Genomic DNA, 25,149 nt, shown 5'->3' on the forward strand with positions numbered 1-25,149 from the left:
TGATAGATCAACTTACAGCATGTGTGAGCATGTGTTTGAATAGAAGAACAGACAGGGATCTTTTCATTTTTGATAAGCTGAAGAGTGTGTGTCTAAGCATATAAAATGACAACCTTTCACCTCTTTTTACGTGAGTATTTCCACCTGGATGCTGTGAAAGATTGAGGTATTGAGGTGCTCTAACATTCCCGCATCAGCAATGCCAGTTTTTTCCCTCTGTGTGTTTTTCTTGGTGATCATCAGGAGACAATGCAAAAACAGTGGCAAAATTAGGCAACAGTTTGCCCATAATTACCCACCAATTAAAAGAAAATCCAGCTGATCTTCATCCTAAGGGGCCGTTTACATGACACCGTTTTCAACTGAAAGCCTTGTATGCATTTTGGCCAGGCATTCATTTACGGGTGCCTGAAATGCATACTTTTGAAAACGGGTTTCAAAGTGCACATTTTTGAAAACGATTATTATTTGGTTATTGCCTCCATGTAAACTAAAAATAAATTGATGAATGTGTGAAAACGGTGACGCCATGCACATGTGCATTACGTGTTCAGTCTAAAGGCGCATTAGCCTGGCAAGCCAGACCTACATCAAGATGTTAGGTCTGGCAACTCACCATTGGCAGGGCTCAATCCGAGGGGCGGGATAAACGGCTGTCTTTCAAATTCGCTCTGCACGCAATAGGACAGCGCTACAACCAACCAGAGCGTTTTCCCAACAGCGGAGCTAGTTGATAGATTAAACTTTTGCCGTATCTGGCCGGCAAAACTACGAACACATTTTCCTGTTTTAAGAATCCAGAGTCACGGACAAAGCCGATTCGAAAGACCGCTGTTCGCCAGCAGCAGCTCTTCTTTGTTTTCAAGTAGCAGGGAATTCACGCAGAACCGTCACAACGTCACAACACAACCGAACAAGCAATGTCGTCATTATGTAAAACCCGCCCACCGACTCTATACACGATGTGATTGGCCTGACTAGAGTTTGGTTTTTCCAGCTCGAAAGTCAACGGAGAGTTGCTAGACTACCCTGGCTGCAAAATAAATGTTGCTGCCGCTAGGGTGCGTCTAGATTTCTAGGATAAAGGCGCATAGTGTTTCTTTACAAAGTGACATCGCCAACTACTGGCCTAGCAGTAAAATACAGCGTTTTTAATAGTTTTTACCAATGTGGATCAACAATGAATTTAACTTCTGTAATTTGACATTTTATCTTCTTGTTTGGATTGCAAGAGGCTATTGCTATTTTACATGAGGCGACTAGTAAAGCCAGTCTCAGACTACAAGAGTTTCAGACCAATTAATGCCCGGTTTACCCATCCCAGTTTTTGGAGATAAAAACCGTGTCCAGGGCATTGGTCGGTTCCAATGTTCCACCCAGATTATCTGGTAATGTGAGGCATTTACATCGGACACATGTTTGATATTGAGGATTTTAAATCAGGATGACTATGAATATGTCAGTACTTCCCCAATAGCCAATGAGAGACAAGTCTACAAGGAGACGGAAGTGATGGAACTTTTAAAAAAAGGCGACCGCGAAACATCAAGCAGCTCTATGGGTCCAGTGGACAAGGGAGATGGAGGAACAGCTGGTCGAAATGCGGCAACACCACGGCTGCCTTTATAATGTCTCTTCGTTTAATGTCTACAGCAAGTTGCTGCGGCGCAGGATCCATTTTGTTTACATCCGCTTCCCCGTGAGATTACGTCAGGTGATTATCTGGCATGATTATCTTAAGAAGATCTTGTAATGTGTGATGTGCCATGATTTTTAAATCTTGTAGTGTGTTAAGATTTAAAAACTCCTGTAGTCTGAGACCAACTTAAGTAACTATTACTCATACTTCACTTTAGGGATCATACTTCAGTCTGTAACTTTTCCTGCACTATTTGTGCTATGGATCTGATACATTGTGCAGCTTGCAGAGGAGAGGTGTACCATTACAGACATTTTTTTTATCTTGTGAGTGATAAAACAGGCAAAAAATCCTGACCTGAGCCATATCTACATACGGTTACTGTGATTTTGCCAAGTAGGACATCCTGGATCAACATATTTTCTTGATCCTGTCCGAAAATGTTGTCCTAACCCTACCCCTAAAACTAAGCCTAACCCTATCCACAAGTTATCCCTAAAATCAGAGGGAAATTATAATGAATAACACTGATGTAGAAGCACCTAACCCTGATTGTAAGCCTAAACTTGACATAAACTGTAAACTTGTCCCTCAAATCTGATTGGTTGATTGTAATGTTGTAAAAAAAAAAAAAGATGTTGATCCAGGATCATAGATGAATGTACTTGGTGAAATCATGTTCACCATCTTAGGCTATCACCAGGCCCGGACTGGCCATCGGGAGCACCGGGAGAATTCCCGGTGGCCTGCCGACTAATTTGGCCTGCTGCCAGCCAGCGTTTATTTTTTTTATTTTATTTGTATTATTTTATTTTTTATTATTATATATATTTTTTATACTACTACCTTTACCAGTGTCCAGTGATCATTTTCGAATTCGTCATTCAATAAAATTATTATAATAAAATAAAATCATGAATCTGTTAGTCTTGACTGGCAAGGCTACGATACTTTAAGCCTCAGCCAAACGGTTAAACAGAAAATGCGAGCAGCACCCGATTATGGAGAGAAAGCGGCCAGGTGGAGCAGAGAGGGAACGGACAACGAAAAAGAAAGCACCCCAAGAACAAGCAGCAAAATGTTGCAAAATGAATGACCTGTTCAGGGTTTCAAGTGCAGTTGAAAAATATCTGTAAATATAATCTGTAAATATATCTGTATCTGTAAATATATCTGTAAATACTGGACTTTTTTCTTTGTTAACTTAGTATTGAAATGCTAGCAAATGTAAGCGGTATAGCACCCTATTACTATCATCACTCAAAATACTGTATGCTAAAGGAGATGAATATTATTTAGTGTAAAGTTACATTAGTAATTTAGGCAGACAAATATTAACATTTATGTGGTACTGGGAGCAGGGAGACAGGAGTGAAAGTGCAGACATCAACAAAAAATAATGCAATAACATTTTATTAGACAATTTAGAAAATGATGTCTGCCCATTTGTGAAGTTTAAAACTTTGTTCCTATTTTTTTTTTTTTTTTAAATCAAAATGGAGACAGTCAACCTAGCACTAGCTGTGGTGCAATGATCACACATTCAGCCAGGGAGATGACATGTAGAAGCAAAATAAGATTTTTTATATATATTTTTTTAACATATTGCATGAAATATAGCCTAGTGTTGCTAAATGTTGGATATTTAAGTAATTTTAAGATGAAAACAACAACATTTTGTCATAAATATAATACTTAGATTTTTTTACTAAAATAAATGTAGATTCTGAGCAAACAAATTACAATAAGGTGGTTGTTTTACACCAAGGTGGAGACAGTTCTGTTTGTAACATGAGGCCAGAACAAGTGACAGGTGAAGAAGAGACAGGTGAAGTAGTGATATAGGTGAAGTGACAGGTACAATAAAAATACGCACACTTTATACATGCATACATACACATACATATATATATATATATATATATATATATATATATAACACTCGTACTCCACTTTAATTGGTGTATGAGGCTGATGATACTGGTGGAAGTGAGAGACATAGAGATATTAGGGTATCTGATATAAGTGAGGATACTGTTCAAGAGAAAGCCTTTAATTATTTTACACAGCCCCAGCCTAAGGATTTAGACCAATAAATGTAATTTAGGAAAAAATAGGGTTGTCTGTGTTTCTAAATTTTATTTGGGTCCATGGGATGGCCTGGATGGGTGTAGGATTTCCCGGCCTGAAATTGTGTCCCAGTCCGGCCCTGGCCATCACCCCAAGCAACCACCCATGAAAGCTCTAAAAACCACTCAGAATGTCAAGGGAAACTCACTCACATTTACAAAATAAACATATAGTTGATTAATATTATATTTCCCTGCCCGCAAGGCCTTGGTTACATCAGCAGGAAAGGAACTCTGCTTTAGATGCGGAGAACATTGATGAAAACTAGATCAAATTAAGAAACTTAATAAATGTCTTTAGCACCATCTATTCCTGTCAGGACTCACAATAAACACACAGCCGAACGTGAGCAAAACGGCCCAGCTGTGTCAGTGCGCTGTAAACTCTCTGCAGGGGAGGGGAGATCTTACGTTCCGCTTCATAAACTGTAAAATTGAATTCATCAGAGATGCAGGATTGCGAGCGGGTCGATCTGTACGCCCGTCAGAAGTGTAAAAAGCAGGTTTCGCTCTGGGGAAGAGCACATTTGCTTCAGGTCTCTGTGAAACACCATCAAGAAAGTGTCAAGATTTATTCTTCAGATTAGAGCGTGCGACATGGCAGTATACGTTCTCGCACCCTAGCAGACTCTACTCCTTTCTACTCTGATCAAAGTCTGTCTTCTCCTCCCTTACTCTCCTGCTTTTCTTCTCACCGTCCTCACTCTCCACCACTCCTTGTTCTCTCTCTGCATATGTCTCCGTTCGCTCCCGTTCCTCCCACTCAAATTGCTTTTCCGCTTTTTTCTGCACCAAAATCACTCAGTAAGGCAAAGGTTCCCAGACTGTTATGTCAGCCGGATCCAAACACAGGCAAAAAAGGAGCAGAAACAAGCGAATGCTTTTATCGCTTGTTTCTGCTCCTTTTTTGCCTGTGTTTGGATCCGAAGATTCTGTACCCTTTCAGAAGATGTGTAATAGCGCTGCCTACATCTCAGAGGTTCGGCTGACAGCTTATCTATGAATTGAAAAAAAAATTTATTTGTTCAAAATGGTGCTTTTTTATGAAACTTACTCAAATGTTGATTAAAAAAAGAGTGTATTAAGCTAGAATAAAACATTAAGTTATTGTTGTTGTTGTTGTTTAAAAGCAGAGGCTCTGTTAAGTTAGTTAATATTTCAATTATTCAATGACATATTCACAGCTCTCTGGTAATCAATTAATTGTCAAATAACATGCAAGAAAACAGATTAATCTATTTTTAGCAAGTGCTTTATTTTTTAATTATTTATATACAGGTCTGCATAACTTGCCAAAATTTCAATTGCGATATAACATTTAATTTCATGTAAAAATGTCACCCAGACAAAAATAACAAAGACTGTACTGCAAATGAGAATAGTTAGGCTTTTAAGGGCGTTCACACTTGGTTTCACTCTTTACAAGAACCAACTAACACTACAAGCTCCAAAAACAAATATTTATAAATCCCAGCTTTTGATTTGAAAATCACTATTTGTTAAGATATATCGGGTTTCAGTTTTATTTTGATTAATTGTGCAGCCCCATTTGTTTATTTTTATGTTTCATTTGATTTCATTCATTATTAGCTTTTCATTAACTAACGATTCACGAATCCCCAGCAGTTCCCTTGTGAAACTCCAGGGGTTTGCGAGTCCCCATTTGGGAAACCCTTGTTTAAAGGATTTCAGGGAAACACTGTTGATATGTGAAATTAACAAACACACCGCTCCCTTCATTGCTCCGCTCACAAATGTCAGAGTGGATGTCTCTTTATCATAGCTAAAGCAAAGAAAAATAATGCTTCACAAAAAATAAAGCAAAGATGACAAATGAACGACAAGGAAGGTTGTTAGTCGCCAACAGATAAACAATGACACTCAAAACTGTCCTGTTACTATAGCTAGCATTACAACAACAGCATATCTTGATCTTGTGAAACAGCAAAAAAAACCTGTTCTAATATTAACAGGTCATAAAGCTCTTGCCTGATCATAACTCTTCTTTTTCTAGTGATATTCCTCTGAGCTTTTCTCTTTTTTAATGTCTCTCAACCATCTCTCTTTCTACAGTCTTTTTTCAAATCTCCCTCTTGCTCACTCTCTCTCCTCCCCCCATCATGAGTGGACACGCCCCTCACTGCTGATTGGCCACAAGTGTGTTGTGCTGCTCGGTCTGCTTTCAACAGCGTTCTCAGAAATCGCTTACTGCCCCTTTAAGATATAGATGGATAACTGCACATTCAGTGCTTAGACAGTCTCGTCTCTCTGAAATATACGCAAGAGAGAAATCACAAATGACATCATATTAGACATGAAATGTGCAACTTTTAAAATAGCAATTGTGAATGTTTATTCACAGTGTATTCAGATTGTTGCGACTATATTTTTAAGAGCTGAAAATTAGATAGAATTTCACTGCATGCAAAAATCCAAAGGGTTCACATACTTAGCTTTATAGCTCCCTGCAATTTCACATTTGTCTCAACTTTATTACTCCTAGACATTTTAGGCAAAACATCTGTGACAAAATTCAATGAAACCCATGAAGTGCCTTGAGCTGTAAAATAGCAATATCTGAGCAATAAAATTTTCTCCAGGACTGAACAAAAAGATATTCAGTGAATCCTTCGTGATGGAATCGCATTGCTCATTTTCATACAGAACGACCAAATATAGTTCTCTTCCTGCAGTGCCCTTCAAGCGAGTAAAAATGACAATTGTAACACGTCGAGACACTCGAGAGGCAGTGTGTGTCTTTTATGTCTTTCTCTCTCTCTCTCTCTCTCTCTCACACACACACACACACACACACACACACACAGGAGTGTGCAGACAGGTATCACAGGAGACAGATGTGATCTTGTTGTAGTCACAATGTTGTTGCTGTAGAAATCTGTTTATCATGTGCTTCATAAAAGCCAATCAAAGCAAGCCGAGAGACAGACAAATGCAATAATTCAACTCATGCATCTGAAGACCCTTCATATGAATAATGAATGATCAATTTATCTACCTCTGAAGATGTTATTGTGGTTTATTGCACCACTGTCAACACTACGTTGAAACTGTTTTGATTGGATTTGAATTGGTCACTTTGGCCACGTTCACACAGCAGCAGAATACGGTTGTCAGTCCTTAATACGGTTACATTCACACACAGTTTGTTTATGTACTGGAGTGACAACCGCATTCTATAACCAAACTTTTTTTTGTATTATGAACTCATACATTTTCAGGACTCACAACCGCATGCTCTGAAAACACGCGCTGTGTGAACGGAACCGGACTGGACGGGCCCTATTTTAACGATCTAAGCGCATGGTCTAAAGCGAATCCACTTTTGCTAGTTTAACGCAGGGAAAATGGTCGGCGCACCCTGCGCATGGTCTAAAAGGATTGTCCCTATTCTCTTAATGAGTAATGGGTGTGTTTTGGGCATAATGTGCAATAAACCAATCAGAGTCTCATCTCCCATTCCCTTTAAAAGCCAGTTGCGCTCGCGCCATGGCAGATTGCTATTTAAATGGCGGAATTTCGCTTCTCTAGCGAGGAAATGGATCTGCTTGTGCGCGAGGTTAAAACACGCGAGCAAACCATTTAAGGGTATTTAAGGGTAATATAAAAATATTGCGCCACTGACTTTAGACCAGGTTTCAGTTGGTCAATGGCACAGTCTATTTCATTTGCCTCAAAATAGAAATGCGCCTGAACACACCTTGTTTTCAGACCAGCACACAAATGGGCGCAAATGCATTTGCTATTTAAACAACGTGGCGCAGGACGCGAAAATGATAACTGCGTCGGGCTGAAACTAGCAAAAAACACAGTGCGGGAGAGCAGCTCTGCGATGCAAAAAACCAGTGTCTACTGTGTGTTGCGGTTTTTTTTCTGTGTGGTTTCGATAACTAACATCGATCGAGATATGAGGGTTTTAGATCCAGTCACTGTTCTCCACCAGAGGATATTGAATTTCCTCCCTCATTATCAAATCATGTCAGCTTAAATCAAGTAGCAAGGCCACAATTACTAAAGGAACAAATGCTAGATCAGATCAAACATTTCATCTGACAGCACTTTCTAAAGTCCATCTAATCTTATTCTAGAGCATATGAAATGCAAAAACTGGCTCCTGGATCAGCAGTCTGATATCAGTGGTGTGTGGAGGTGTGCGGTCAGATATCTGACAGAAGGACAGGTAATTGGACGTGTTTCTCAAACGGAAGTGTTTCTGGCCTTTCTAGCTCTTTTTCTGTCCGTCTGCGCTAATATTCTGTCAATCTCATACAATTAGAGACGAATGCTGTGAAAAAACAGTTTATAGTGGATGAGGTAATTAGTGATCATGAACAAAAAACAACACGGAAAGGGCAAGAAAGAAAAAGCAAGGAGGAGAGAGAATGAGACCCTGTTGCAGAAAGTGCCGGAGGCAGAGATTCGCAGGTGCGTGTTTGATGTCTCAGATTTCTGCGAACATGTGGGTGGGTGGCAGACAGGTCTAATTTGTAAGCTCCCTCTTGCCAAACAATAATCCTTGTCCAGGTTTGACACTCAGTCCCTTGAAGTTCTCTCCCCTGCAGTCATACACATCTATTAAAACGCCCTGGTTTGCGAAAGAGCGGGAAAGCAGGACTCCTACATTATGAAGGTGGGCAGAAGGCAGAAGGTAATTAGCCTCTGAAACTGAAGAATAAGAACAGGTTTATCACGAAAACTTCAAAGAAAGACACAATCGCGTCTGGGACATGAGAACTGAACTCAGCCCAACTTCAGCTTAAAAAACAGACCTTCACAATCTCCTCAAGTTAAAGAGAATAATAAACCAAGAGTTGAGGAGAACTATTTGGGCAGGATAGATCAAGGGATTTGGAGAAAAAAACCTACATATTTTCAAAATCAACTAATTAGGTTGCAGAACACAGGGGTCTCGAGGTGCGATTCAAAAGCTGAAGTATTTTTCATTTCATGTTGTCTTAAAGGGATTGTTCACCCCAAAATAATGAGTTTCTTTGTTCTGTTGAACAAAAAAGATGATATTTTGAAGAATGTTGGTAATCAAACAGTTTCTGGTTCCCATTGGCTTCCCCATACTTTTATCATTCATGTCAATGGGGACCAACAACTGTTTAATTACCCATATTCTTCAAAATGTCTTTTGTGTTCAACACGAACAAAGAAACTCATACAGGTTTAGAATAATTTGAGGATGAGAAAATGACAGAATTTTTATTTTTGGGTGTTATATTCCTTTAAAAATGCAACACTCCAGGCACATTAAAAAAGGAATGAATGCAGAATGCAAAATCCAAAGATGTCTGAATTTGTGTGGCTATATAGCTATAAGGTCTGCTAAATTAATAAATGTAAATGTAAATGTATAGCAGTGGGAGCCTTTTTTAATATAATTAAAGTTTAAACTACCCATGACTAAAAGGAGAGCATGATGCCATGCTGCTAAAATATACAGAAAAATATATCAAATCAAGCATTTAAGAAAAATAATCTAATGTTTATTTTATACTCTCTTGATTTCTTTATTTTCAAACCACCAAGCTTTTATTTTGGTGGAAAAAATGCAGAAATCCCTTAAACCTTATTTGTTGACAGATCAGTTTTTAAGCCCTTCTCATCATAACAAGTAAGGGAAGATGGTTGGCACATTGCATTTCCAAATGCACATTATAATACTGATTTCATTTAATTATTTATTTATTTATTTTTATACAGCCCTAAATCAACTAGTAGGTTGTTCGTCTTGAAAATAAAGGTTCCAAACGGGGTTGATTTCGCAGTGATGCCATTATACAGGGTGGGCCATTTATATGGATACACCGTAATACCATGGGAATGGTTGGTGATATTAAAGTCCTGTTTGTGGCACATTAGTATATGTGATGGTCACCACCCATCTTGAGGAGTTTGCCCCCTCACATATACTAATGTGCCACAAACAGGACTTTAATATCACCAACCATTCCCATGTTATTGTGGTGTATCCATATAAATGGCCCACCCTGTAGAACCATTTTGGGTTCCCCTCAGAACAGAAAGTTCTTAAAGGGGTCGTCGGATGTAAAATTCACTTTTATATAGTGTTTGCATATAATCCTCAAAAAGCCTAAACCAGGGGTGCCCAATCCTGCTCCTGCCGATCGACTGTCCTGCACAGTTCATCTCCAAACCTAATCAAACACACCTGAAGAAACCAATTAAGGTCTTCAGGATCACTTGAAAATTAAAGGCAGGTGTGTTTGATTAGGGTTGGAGATGAACTGTGCAGGACAGTCGATCGGCAGGAGCAGGATTGGGCACCCCTGGCCTACACACTCTCAATAATCAAGCCGTTTGGATTTTCTGAGCAATATGACGTCATACATGCTGATGCTCCGCCCACGCCCACTGACGGACTGTCCCGTATTAGCATATTTCCGCCCTCGACCATTTGTCCACTGTCTGCCAAGGCAGCACTTTATGTGTGGACACCAGCCATGGAAGAGAGGGGTGGGGTGAGCAGTTGCTCATGATCATTGACATGCACCGAAACGGGTCGCTGTGAACAGAGCTGTTTTTGAGGAGGTAAAAAGGGTGTTGTTTCACACAACCATTGAGGAATTTTATCCAAAGTATGTTACAAACTTTACATGAAGATCCAAAAGAATCATACCAACTTGTGGAAAATGGGCATCTGATGACCCCTTTAAAAGAACCATTTTATTCCAACCTATGAAAAGGGGATGTTAAAGGTTCTTCATGGAACCAGAGATGCCATTAAAGAACCTTTATTTTTAAGAGTGTTGTGTCATCATGATCTATCCCTTAACAGATCCTGTGCGACAAAGACCATGTTTCCTAATATTGTGGCAAATCACCTTCTTAAAATCATCTTAACTTCTGTCATTCATTGTGTAATGATTGAGTAACACCTGTTTTTACCAAACCAGCATGTCGATCGCTCATTATTGAGCTTCTTAAGTGAGCTGCTGCAGGAGCTGTCAGGTCCAAATGTGCTGAATAAAAGACAAAACTGTTTCCAATGGAGACGCCAGTATGTGGTACACTACATGAATATTGCCTTTCAATAAAATTACATTTCATGAATCCTGTGCACTCTACAATGAGCCTCATTAACTCAGAATAGTGGCGTGTTTGCCTAAAAGAGAATTAAAACGCATACTTTAAAATTTCATATTGATATACAGTAATAATACATGCAGTGCTAAATTAAAGTGGACTAAAGTAGAGAAACTGTTTTGCCCAATTTCAGGTATTGCACAAATCATTAGTTATTTTTGGATATTATTTCTTTGACTGAAGGATGTGCAGAAGAAACATGTGTACATTTTTCCAAATAAACCTGCCATTGTATACTATGAATACTGTTAGTTCTTTGACAAATTGCATGTCCCTCTATTTGAATAAGTATGCTGCATGAATTGTATTAGTGTTTGCTGTTTACGCATCAAATTAATATTTAACACAACAACATAAGAGACACATTAACACAAGAAAAGATAGCATATGTGATAAAACAACAAGAGTCATACAGTAAAAGGTAACTGACAGCTAAATTGACAGTAACGTTAAGCTAATAATTACAGTAGGAATTAAAAACGAGCAATTAATTGGAAAATCTACATCCGCAGTTAGTAATCCTCCGTAATAAGGTTAAAACTATCCGAAGAGAGGCTCAAGTGACGTTCTCTTGTGAGCCTGCAAATATAAACCAAATCCCTATTTTATACATTTACTCTCTGGGAAAATGTATTCATGTGAGACTGTATCCAGCTCTGCCACAGGTTTGAAACATCCAGCTCTTGGCAAGTAAATCACTCAAAATGCTTTGAATGAATTTCTCCACACAGATAGCGCTAAAAAAGCCATGAAATGTGAAAAAAAAGCAAAAACGTTTGTGTTATTTGGCACTGAACGCTCACCTCATGTTTGCCCTTCATTCTACAGATGCGTATGTCATTCTTATTGGATTCCCACGTCCTTTTCTGCGAAATGACAAAGGAATAAAATTATCACCCACATCCATGGGAGGGTAAGCGAAGTGTTCAAACATGCAATTATGTGTGTGCAAGAGACAGAGAGCAGCACAAGGGCTCACCTTGCTGTAGAACATTTCATCTCCAGATACATGGTCCAGTTCCACTCGATAAAGGTCATCTCTGTACCAACACACACACACACAACACGCACACCGCATACATGGACCATCAGTAACAATGAAAATGGAAATGGAACTTAATTTAACACAAATACTGTATCCCCAATTCACATCCTTTTCAAACTATAGAGTATGCATTCGACTACACACAAAAACACATTTTGTGACAGAAGTTTCCAGTGAATATATCTTCTTATTAAATACACACTGCTCATTACATTATTGCTTTCAGTAATTTAACACAAAAGAAAGAGGTTTATGCTTAAAAAGAGAGGAAAAAAATTACTAATTGGGTTAAAAAAAAAGTTAACTAAAGACATATCATCTTAAAACAACCCTTATTAATATTTTGACATATAGTGAATATAGCGACTAAAACTAAAACTGTTTGAAATTTCAAAAATATATAAATATTGGACGAAAATTTGTAACGTTGAAATTTCAAAAATATGTTGCCTTAAACTGAAATAAAATTGAGTACTATAATTACTAAAACTGAAATAAATATAAATTGAAGCTAAACAGAAATATATATAAAAAAATGTTTTTTTACTACATGAAAACTAAACAAATATAAAAATATAAGCTAATATTTTTTAAATATGAATAAATAGCCTACTAAGTATAAATAATACTTAAATAACACTGTCATGTAAACAATAGCTTCTGAAGAAATAACCAATTCTGATTTGCTGTTTTAAGATTATTTTCAGTCACAGTGTAGTGCATATTAGAAGTATGCAAATCAAATTGCAGCCTAAATCATGTGACTAACCGAGACAAAACAGAAAGTCTGTGAAGATATATTTTAGCACCACCTAATACACTGAAGCACTAAAGGGTTTTGATAAAACAAATCCATCAACCTGTCTATGGGAAAGTTTAAATTTGAGTTCTCAGCTCTAGAGATGTCAGCCTCAGAGTTCTGTGGAGAAAGTAACTGGTTTATCAGAATTTCCACCTTTTCAGAATGTGTAAAAGAGTTTATAAGAGCTCAGAAACTGAAGATAGACTACATTTGTTCTCTAGCTTCAGAGATAGACAGCAAGCGTTCAAGCTGCTTGACTGTGTAATGGTTAAAGGTCAGCGAACAGAGGTTTAGCTTTCAACCACTGCCTAACCAGGACCACATGCAAACTCCCTGGAGAGTCTAAATCCTCCCAGCTCGGACTTTGAAGGCGGATTCCATGTGACGGATTTCAAAGATGTTACTAAATGTAACACCAGTCCAACTGGAGACAGATTTCCACATGCATACTTTGACAGTGTGTCAAGAACATGCTGCTATATTGGCGCATTGTGTTGAGCCATTAGGACATGGGTGTTCATCTCAGAGCTTGAAAACGGTAATGACATTTTCTCATTGTGTAACTTGTCACTTCCGATTAAGACCAATTTGGTAACGAGACGGATTAGTGAAACAGAAAGCTTTTAATAAAAGAGAGGATATTATATTCATGTCATTTTAATCTATAAAGTAAAACCAAATACGGTGATGTTACTGAGTGAACGAATCTTGAGTGCATGAATGAATCGATTTAACATTTGTTTCTTAGTACAGCATGTGCAATTTTGCAAAATTATTATAAAAATTATCACATTTAAAATGTGTATGTTAAGTCATTGTGAATGCATGTGGGCTTTACCTGGCTCCAATGTAGAGTGTACGATTGACTTTCAGGACGGTCTGAATGTACAGCGGCTCCTGACGGGTGTAAGAGCGATGCGCTCGGCCCACAAACACTGGATATCGCCTCACCACTTACAGATAAAGAAACAGACAATTCAGAAGGGGGTAACGGGGATGTCAACATGTGGGGGAAAAAAATGACTAGTTGAGATGGAAAAGAGAGACATTAGGGGCACCCAAACAAAAGAGTCAAAATATGAAGTATAGATGGATGAAACAGACACTAAACCACAGGCAGGAATACGTCCATCACTTTCCCAGAAGAGTTAGAGATGGAAGACCTCCGAGACAGGAATAAAGGACAAAGACATACATCATTGTGTCACAGTCCAACAACAAGTCGTCCTAAAGGGAAAGTTCACCCAAAAATAACAGTTGTGTCATTATTTACCCGCCATCATGTCATTCCAAACCTCTCTTTCTTTCATAATATACTGGTCGCTCTGACTATACGCAGTTACAACAAATAAGGAATCACCATAAAAGCATCATAAGATTGGTATATACAACTTGTGTGCCAAGTCTTCATAAGTTATGTGATAGCTTTTTATGAGAAAAAGGAATACACATCATTGCTTACTGATAATTCATTACAGTGAATTGTTAACACACTTTGACTGAATCACTGAATCAGTGAGTTGAATTAATTACTTAGACTAGTTTCTGAACTGATTCATTGTAAAAATGAATGACTACAAAGAACAATTTGTTCACATTATGAATGCATTATATGGTATGTATATTTTACATACATTCACTTTTTTATGATTTTAGAACTGGACACCCCCCAGTCCCCATAACCAGGATATCCATGAAAAAATTCACATGACCTCTGTCAACTTGTATAGCACAAAAACTGTTTTTACAAAAATGTACTAAAATTACTAAAAGTAAGGGGGTGTTTACACAACACATTTTCAACTAAAAACGGAAAACTTTTCCATGTTTTGGCCAGCGTGTTGGGCGCCTGAAAATGTGTTTCAAAGTGCAAGTTTTTAAAAAACTGATACCGTTATCGTCTCAATAAGAATGTGAATTTGTGAAAACGGTGACGTCATGCGCATACGTATTACGTGTTCAGACTATAGACGCGTAGTTTCTTTACAAAGTGACATCGCCAACTACTGGCCTGGCGGCATAATACAGCGTTTTTAACTTTTCACGGATCCGTGTGGACGGGGATCCTTTTGACGACGAGAAAATGCAAAGGGAAAAGCTTTTCCGTTAATTAACTTAACCCTAAAACTAAGCTAAATGGAAATATATTTTTTTAAAACTAATACAAAAATGACAAAGCACATTAAATTACTAAACCTAAAACTAAAATTACAGATATAAAAATAAAAGCTAATACAAAATATGAATATATACTAAAATATGACATAAATTACAATAAAATAACACTGACGCACACACAGTAAGCGCTAATCCTGCTGTGGCTAATGCAACCTGCCCAGACAATCAGTTAGGACTCCTGGGCCAATGTCCCGTCGCATAATTAATATTCATGAGCAAAGCTGATAAGTTTCATATTGTGTCCCCCAAAAGGCTCCTGCATAAAGCGCTGTTGAAAAGAGTCGCTAGCAGTTCAGAGTGCGTTCACACATTTCAGATAAGCAAAATTGCTTTCCAAATGCTGTGGAAAGAGGTTAAACACAATTAAAAACCAGATTACCACTAAAAAAAACAAAAAAACAAACAAACAGGAATGTGTCCTCCAACCGCAGAGAGACGGATCTGCATTCTGTGTCTGAGGGCAGAGAAGCCTGAGGACACCCACATATTTACTGAATGCTAATAATATTCTGTACAGTTTCTGCTAGTAATTTATTTCACTGTAATAAGGAGAGAAGGATAGAGATACTGTTGTTGTTTCTGGCTTGTATTGCCTTTAGTTGTTTGGACACATTTCACAAGGGTTTAAATGTTTTTGTGCTTTGGAAAGTGTAATTAAATGCGGAAAACCCTTAAAAAGGTCACATTCACTTTGATTCACACACACACAGACAGACACGCACGTTTGTTTTTCTATCTTCGCTGACTTCTGGGCTAATGATATTTTCTGTTCTTTACCTCTAAATATACTCCTCACATAAACCATTCTGCTTTTTTTACTTTCTCATTAAGACATTATTTAGTATGTTTTCAAAGCCGTTTTCCTTGCAGAGAGCAAACATTGGCAGGACCCTACAACGTAGGTGAAAACAGGTTTAACTATCCTTGTGGGGACAAAACTTGACCCACATACACATTGTGCTGGATGAACTTTAACCCCTGGTCTCTACTGAATCATTAGAGATGCATGAGTGGCTGTTCATCAATATCACTGATTCTGGTTTGTGGGATCTATAGGGAATACAACCCCTTGTATACTCGAACACACATCCACAGTCTCGTTATTCCAGCACCATTATGTTGAAAGGCTTTTAAAAAGATCGCAGCCATATGGTGTATTTCATCCATCCGTGAACACTAACGTGCTAAACTATTTACAAACAGTGCGACATGTACACATCATATGTCATACATATGTACATTTAAAAGAACAGTCTTGGCTTCACAACAGTGGCAGTGCAGCATGCAGTGTAAAAGCTTTAACATAGCCACAAGAAAACCGTGATTTTACCACATTAAAGGGTGGAGTGTGAATTATACGATAATGTATAAGGATTAACTTTAAGTTAACAGAGTTTCTAAAGGTAATTTTTTCTTATGCTGCAAGGTGCATCTCATGCAACCCAAATGGTCTCTCAGTTAGCCAAACGTCAGAATCTTAATGATTATTTTTTAATGACGCAGGCCAACTTTGTATATGTAAATCTATTTCATGCCCACATAACTTCTGTAAAATACCAGTTTATGCATTTAAAACTCGTGTATGTAGAGTCGTTTTTAAAAAGGATAGTTCACCCAAAATTTGTTATCATTTACTCACCCTGATGTCCTTCCAAAGCCGTACGAGTTTCATTCATTTTCAAAACACAAATGAAGATATTTCGATCGCTTTATATGATGAACAGATTGAATTTAGTCTTTTATTCACATATAAACATTGATCAGTGAACATAAACAGAAGCTAAAACATGCAGCGTAACAGGAGTATGAACCTCATTGGTTCTTGCTGAAGCTCAAACGTGCTGCGTAACACAAGAATGAACCTCATTGGTTCTTGCTGAAGCTCAAACGTGCTGCGTAACAAGAGAATGAACCTCATTGGTTCTTGCTGAAGCTCAAACTTGCTGCGTAACAAGAGAATAAACCTCATTGGTTCTTGCTGAAGCTCAAACTTGCTGCGTAACAAGAGAATGAACCTCATTGGTTCTTGCTGAAGCTCAAACTTGCTGCGTAACAAGAGAATGAACCTCATTGGTTCTTGCTGAAGCTCAAACTTGCTGTGTAACACAAGAATGAACCTCATTGGTTCTTGCTGAAGCTCAAACGTGCTGCGTAACACAAGAATGAACCTCATTGGTTCTCGCACGTCAAGCAAACATGCTTGAGCTTCCGTTTACCACAACTGATGTGTGAGTTGATGATTGTTTATATGTGAATAAAAGCCTAAGTTAAATCTGATCATCATATAGAGTGATCGTGTCTCTTCAAAAAATTTGGACTAAACCGCTCAATTCATATGGATTAGTTTTATGATCTCTTTATGAACTTTTTGAAGCGTCAAAGTGGTAGCTGTATATGGAGAAAGCTTTCAGATTTTAGCAAAAAGATCTTTATTTGTGTTCCGAAGATGAACAAAAATCTTACGGGTTTGGAACGACATGAGGGTGAGTAAACAATGTCAATTTTCATTTTTTTGAGTGAACCATTTAAGACTCCCCTCACTAGGGAGGATCTTATTAGAGCAAGTCAGGTTTAGTTAGTGGCCAATTTGGTTACTCCTATGTCATTATTCATTAGCTTTTATACTTGAAAGACTAAAATAAATAATGGTATTTACTGTATCAAAATAATAGCAGTGGTATATTAGGCTTCACTGGAAAAAAAAAATTCACATTATGAATGTATCATATGGACCACTGGCACTGGACTTTGGAAGTATAATATATATAATGTGGCACAGAAAACTATTCTTATGATGTTCATAATCATGAAACCTGGTACAGAAATCCAACTGATGTGCATTTTTTTTGAAAGGCAAAGCCTCAAAGCTAATTTATGAGCTAAATGCTGACTGTGATGTTATGCTCTAAATGAGCAGGCATGAAAGAACATAAATGTGTCGTACGGTGTATGTCCAACTGAAAACGAACCTGCTGATATCGCTTAAACTGGTACAGTGTAATTGGGGAGGGGGCGTGTGCTTACCCTCAGCAGGGGCGGAGATTAAAGGGCCAGGTTCCTCTGGAAACGAGCAGGCAGCCAATTGGAGGACAGCAAAAATCCGTAAGAAGCAGGGGGTCAGGGTCGCCATGGCAGCGACACACCAGAGCTGTGAAGGCAGGAGAAGATAAATGGTTAAGTTACAAAAATAGTGAAAAAAACACACACCACAATGCTATAGTGAGTTGCTGTGATCTACATAGGCAGCACCCTTCTAATTCAGCACCCTAAAAGACATAAAAACTCTTAAATGAAACGCTATTTATGGACAGCAACTCTGTTAAGAGTTACACAAATAGTGAAAGCATGAGAGACTTGATCAACAATCACAGATTCCAATATAGTCTTATGTTAGCTTGTTGCTTTGCTAAGGGGTTAGTGCTCTAATAAGCACAATACTAACAGTAATATCACACGCAAATATTGCATGCAGCCGGAATGCAATGGAAATGGAATGGAATGATTCTGAAATCAAATACTTAAGACCAGGAATCGGATTCTTGTCTTATCCTTAATTCTTATCTTATCCTTAATCATTCAAGCACAAGAAGACCCGCGTGCTTTTTTCTGCAAAAATGTGCACACACAAAACCGCGCTAAAAAAAATAGTGTGCGATACTGAATTGAGTTCTCTTCCGTGTCTTTTTGCACTTGAACGGACAAATGAACACACAAATATGTCCAAATATCCTCGTAAACACAATCGGTTATGTCTTAAGAGGACAGAAACAGTCGACAAAGAAAACTCATAACAGTTAAGGATCCATGCAGCTCTTAAAGTGACAGCAGCGTAATATTCCTGCTGCCATCTGTGTAATTAACGTTAATCAAATAAAAAAAGACACTTGATCTTTTGTAACTATATTTGTAATGTATATTTTATTTATAAAGTGCAGTGTTATTTTACATTTGATTACAGTTTCTGTACCTGAATACCTAAAAATCTTAAAACACTGTTTATATCAATTGTACAGAGCCCCTAAATGGACCTTTGCAAAAATTTGCAAAGGTCCATTTAGGGGCTCCGTACAATTGTATATCTTTGTTCAGTTGTATTTATTTGTGCGATTGCTAATTTGCTAATTTGTTCTTTTTTAATTACTGAGTTTGTCTTTATTTATGATTTAAATGTATAGTAGTTAGGCTAGTTGTTTTTACTATGGTATTTTTAAACCATATAGGCAAAAGTTCCTTGTGTCAGTGTTCTTTAGCCTGTTGATTTTTGATCACGGTATTCAGCTACAATGAAATGTTTTGCAATAAGACTTAGAATAAATGTAAATGATATCTAAGTTTTTTTTCTTTTTCTTTTTCTTACTGGAATTGAAATTAGGAATCAATAAGTATCGAAATTCGTACGATATCAGATTTTGGAGCTAATAATATAACAAACAAACAGTCTCTGAAAAGATAAAGGTAAAAATGATTAATGATACAAAGGAGTATCAAACATCCTGAGTGTTAGTCATGCTTTGTGCCCTTAATTGCTTCATAGCATCATATTCTGAAATGAAACTAAATGCACAGATGACTCCAAATGAGTGTGAGGCAAAACAGAAGCCCTTTATTATTTGACATTTGGCATTTATTTGGGCACTTCATGAGGAACAGACTACTTACAACAACCACAATACCTTTCTGTAAAGCAAAACAGACTTGCACGATTTTATCGGGTGTTAGGAAACCGTCTGTCTACTAGTGAACGTAAGTGGGGCATAAAACTGTTTAACAAAAGCTTTCATCTCCGACAATCAGTTCTTCTTTCGGACAGAAACCAGATGAGAGTCTTGAGGGCTTCTCTTTCACGGACAACCCTCAATTACTGTACTGTCCCGAGACCACACACACACACACACTCGCTCAAAGACACGCACCGCAATTCATCTTCAGCACCTTTTTCATTGAGTCTGTGGACGAAGGAGTGGCCAGTGGCTTCTAGAACGATCCCCACCATCTGCTCTTTTCTTTTCCACACTCCTTTTTCATCTGTTCCTTTCTTTATTTCACAGCATGGTTGCAGTAATTGGATAATTTATGAGCGCGTGTCAACCCTCTCCGCTGCAGTATATTACTGACACAAACACACATGCAACAGAGTGAACCATGGTCAAGCAACATACATCACATAATCTGAACAGTCTCACAGAACCAGGCTTTTGACTTTCATCAAAAGTGGGTAAGGATGCTTAGACAGAAGAGACAACTGAGTGTTTGAAGAATATGAATGCATAAGAATAATTTTTAGGGTGTACACTGATAAAAATGACTTTGTGGTGAAGTAAATACTACAGAAAAAAACAATGTCATTTACATGAAAAAGTTAGTTCAGGCAAAAAAAAACAAAAAAAAAACAAACAAGTAAATTCTATATTAGTGCTCAATTTTTCACTGTTTTCCAGCTGTATTTGCACTGTTTCATCATTGCTTTTGTTGTTAGGATTAGTAACTTGCCATTTTGTGACATTTGGAGTTTCTACTCAAAATGACACATTCAAACACAAAAACAATCCATCAAATGTTACCGTCATTGTGTATTGTCTACCAAGTATTGAGGTCTCTGCGTTCACATAATGTATAATTTCTGAAATGTAGATATGGTGTCTTAATTACTTTGATATTTCTAAGTAAAGCATATACTTTAAAAGTGTGGTTTAATTCAATGTTATATTGTTTGAGTGAAATGTATTGCAAAGGAAACTTCAACTAAATAGATATTACTCAACCTTTTACTAGCCAAGTTAAAATGACTTATTTTCTTTGTTACTTTCACCTAACTTAGTTAAGTAGAGTTTACTTAATTCCATATGTGAAATTTACTTAAAAAATATTTGTGCAAAAAACTTGCCAAAGAAAAATTAAGTAATTTTTACTTATTGTTTTGTTCAGTGTAGAAAGATGCTGGTCAGTTTTAAAATCAAGAGGGAATGTTGAAGAAATCAGTGGAAAATGTGTCTTACACTTATTGACTGTAACCCTAAAATACAGGAAAACTGTTAATACTGTGAAATATCATTGTGATTTAAAGTGTTTACTATATTAATATCTTAACAAAAACAAACAAAAAAGTTGTTCCTGTGATGCAAAGCTGAATTTTCAGCATCATTACTCCAGTCTTCAGTGTCACATGATCCTTCAGAAGTCATTCTAATAACTATGGTGATTTGCTGCTCAAGAAAAACTATTATTCTAATCAATTTTGTGCTGCTTAATATTTTTTCAGGATTCTTTGACGAATGGAAAGTTTAAAAGAACAGCATTTCTTTGAAATAGAAATCGTTTGTAACAACATAAATGTCACTTTTCACCAGTTAAATGCATCCTCGCTGAATAAAAGTATTCATTTAATTATAAAAAATATTACTTTCAACAACGTACAAAAAAAGCCATCAAAAAAAAAAAAAGTTTGCAGTTTTGAGTAATAATTGTATAAAAATATTACTCAGGTAGTCCATGGACATGCTGTTAAAAGGTAGTCTGAAAGACATAATTTCATCATTAATACCTAAAAAAATATATGTATATATAATGTCGGCACACCACGGCTCCAAAAATATAGAAATTTATTGACAGAATTGATATTTTAGGAAATTTTGCTAAATTTCTATATTTTTGGAGCCGTGATGTGCCGACTTCATATAGTTTTTTTCTGTTTTAAGTCATTTTGACCCACTTTGAGCAATCCGCCGGCGATGTGCATGCTTTTGTTTTGTGTTTGTATCATTAAAGCCAAAAAACCTGATCTGAAGCATTTTCATGACAGTGACGGTGAGGATTTGTTTGAGACCTTTATTCTACTTCTCTTCTTCTTATTCTATCCCTTCTTCTACTTTCAACAATACATGTATTACCACTTAAATGAGATGAAACAATGAGTACTGTAATTAAGACATCTCTCAGGATAACAGTAATGAAAGAGATGAGAAACTATCGGAAAGAACTTCAGATGCCTCTGGTGAAAAGTTTCCAAATGAATAGCAGCCTTTTGAGGGTTTAAATTCATAATGAATCTCAATGTCATTAGAGAGAGAATGAGCAACTCTATTAGTCCATTAGCACAAGGCGCACATGCACACAGACACAATGTTTATGCACTGCACAAATAATACAAAGACACATTGTCAAACACATTACTTTAAAGAGGCCACATCCTACACGGTTTTATGTACAGTGGCGCTGCAAAGACAAACATCACAATTAATGCAGTGCGAACTTGAGGTTAGGGATGTGAACAAATCACCAACTCCAGGCATTAAACTTCAGTGTGTAACTCATCTTGTATTGTTTGTGCAGCAACGGTCATGAATGATACCTCAAACAGTGCAGCTTGTTGAAGAACTGAGCGCTATTACTTTTCTAAGTGAAAACCACTCACATCACTTGCATTTTGGTATCATGCTTTGACTAGGCAACTACTAAAATGTTTTTGGTAATTTTACCCTCTAAATGACTTCTGTTTTAATTGGCTAAACTTTTTGCATATGAAATGAGAAACGATGCAACGTTCAGTTTGTCTAATACAGTTTACATTTCAAAACCCCTTCAATATTAATAAAGTCTGCATTATATTGTGATCACAATATGCAGTTACATCCATGAAGACTTCTAGTGCAGATTAATTTCAGTAAATGGTCTGACTGGACTGAGCTTAATTTATTTAATCAAATGCAGAGTAAAAACAGTAAAAATGCATTACAATTTCAAATAACTGATTTCTATTTGCTGCTCAAGAAACATTTTTTATTATTATCAATGTTGAAAACAGTTGTGCTGCTTCATATTTTAATATAAACTGATTTTTTTCAGGACTCTTCGTACAGATCTTTTATAACATAAATGTCTTCACTGTTACTTTTGATCAATTTAATGCATCCTTACCGAATAAAAGTATACTTTTCATTAAAAGAAAATCCTACTGACCTCAAACGTTTGGAACTAATTCACTTTAAAGGAGCCTGTAAAAAAAATCGTATTTAACAAAATTGTGTGTGTGTGTGTTTACAAGCGGTTTATAAGGGGCACTAAAAGGACAAAAGAACTGGTGGCACACAGAGCTCTTAAATGCTTCACTATATCTCCCAAAGAAACCATTCATTGTCTAGAGCCTTCAAAACTGCTCTCTCTCTCCCCCCCCCCCATCTCTCACTAATCTCCTTCATCCCCCCGTCCCACTTCAGACTGAACCCCTGTGCCCGAAGGAAAGGTCAGAGGTCAGGATAGGTATCCTCCCATCGGGTCTTGCAGCAGAGAGCACGTCTCTAGTACAGAATGCGTCTGTAATTTAGTTTAAGGAGGTCGTGACCGAGCCACAGACACATTAGGTTTTGTGATAGCTTTAAATTAAACCTAATAAGCAGTGATACCACCTCAATTGTTCCTTATTAATGGAACACACACACACACCTCACAAACTCTCTCGCTTCCTTCCTCTCTCACACACTCAGTAACAAGGCCTGAATAACACAGGGACGGTCCAAGTCTTTGTTGGCAGGCTGACGGCGCTAACAGCCATTAAAATAAAATGCTTTAAACAGCGGTCAAATACACAGTGGTTGGAAATCCCTCACAGATGCCCGTCCAAAGCAAATGACGTGCGCAACATTTACAGAAAACAATGACTGGAATGTCATTGAGGCCAAGCTTATAGTGTCCACTATGCTGAGAAACTTCGATATATATATATATATATATATATATATATATATAAAGTTTGGGGTCAGGAAGAGTTATTTTTTTATTAAAGGGGTCCTATTATGCTTTTTTACCTTTTCAACTTTAGTAAGTGTGTAATGTTGCTGTTTGAGCATAAAAAGTTCTGCAAGGTTTCAACGATCAAAGCCCACTCCAAAGGGAGATCTTTTATTTAACAGAATCCACTTTTCAAGAACTACAATGTACTATGCGTTTTTTCTCAATCTTGTGAAGTGTTGAGAAGACAGTGAGAAGACAGTAAAGAGAAGACAGTGTTGTCACTATATGTCAAAGAGAAACCCTGTTTCCAAAACTCATTTATTTGACCTTCCTAAGGATGAAGAACTTATTTTAAACACTGTTCCTGAACATCATAACCCCAACGTGTATCTGTGTGCTGCACATTTTATGGAGAACAGCTTCCAGAACCTAAGAGGCTACGCACGAAAGCTTGTCCTGAAATGGAGCAGTTCCCACTTTGTTGGGACAATCTGTTGTTTGTGGATCACAAATTGTAAGTATGTCTTATTATTTGTTGTTGCGTTTTCTATAAACAGTTTCAATTATAAGTTTTATGTTGCTGCTACGCTCTCCTGCTAGTCAACATTAGTGTTAATATAGTGTTTACTGCAGCGTTTGTAAGCTCTCACTTTTTAAAGACGGTTCACCGCAACTTAGGAAAATTAACCATGGTTTTGTGATCGATGACTGTTTGTATTACCAGAGTTTTCCGACAAGTATAATGATTGAGTATAAATTACGAAAAAATTTAATAAAATCCACACCACTCTGAAACGCCCTGTGAAATCCGTTCTGGACGATCCTCTTGTTTGTTAACATTCTTAAGTCTGAATCAAGCTTGGATTGGTTTGAAATTGACACTATCCTTAATATTTACACCTGAGCAGATGAAACTTGCGGTTATGAAAGGGCGGGGCATTTCCCGAGCACGTGCTAAGCAGTGCCAATCACAACACACTGGGCCAGCTAACCAATCACAGCACATTTCGTATTTCGGAAAGGAGGGGCTTCATCGAAACAGGAACTGAACTGACTGAAACTGTTCGAGCCAGACTCTGGAGAGAGGTGCTGTAAAAATGTAAAATATGTTGAAAACAATGTGTTTTTTGAACAATCAAGCATGAAAGCATATTCTAGTACACCCCGAAAACAAAATCAAGACTTTGTAAAAGGGCATAATATATGACATCAGAAGTGTCAGGAAATACATTTACAAAAGATTTCTATTTCAAATAGATGCTGTTTTATTTTCTTTCTATTCATCAAAGAATCCTGAATTATATTTTTTTAATCAAGGTTTCCACAAAAATATTAAGCAGCACAACTGTTTTCAACATTGATAATAAATGTTTCTTGAGCAGCAAATCAGCTTATTAGAAAGATCTCTGAAGTAATGATGCTGAAAATTCAGCTTTGAATCACAAGAATGACATTTTATTATATATTCAAATACAAAACAGTTATTTTAAATTGTTGT

General features: G+C 37.2%; 1 protein-coding gene across 1 annotated transcript in view; it reads right to left on the reverse strand.

Moving 5' to 3' along the window:
* The window catches only part of sema6ba (sema domain, transmembrane domain (TM), and cytoplasmic domain, (semaphorin) 6Ba), a 133,881-nt gene that overhangs the window by 41,931 nt on the left and 66,801 nt on the right, over positions 1–25,149 (reverse strand). The window contains exons 2-5 of the mRNA XM_084411996.1: positions 17,949–18,072; positions 13,585–13,699; positions 11,879–11,939; positions 11,703–11,765 (exon numbers count right to left, since the gene is read on the reverse strand). Coding sequence (XP_084268122.1) covers positions 11,703–11,765; positions 11,879–11,939; positions 13,585–13,699; positions 17,949–18,054 — 345 coding nt within the window. The 5' untranslated portion in view covers positions 18,055–18,072. The remainder of the gene's footprint in view (positions 1–11,702; positions 11,766–11,878; positions 11,940–13,584; positions 13,700–17,948; positions 18,073–25,149) is intronic.

The sequence above is a fragment of the Rutilus rutilus genome, assembly GCF_951802725.1.
Source record: "Rutilus rutilus genome assembly, chromosome: 6".
NCBI lineage: Eukaryota > Metazoa > Chordata > Actinopteri > Cypriniformes > Leuciscidae > Rutilus > Rutilus rutilus.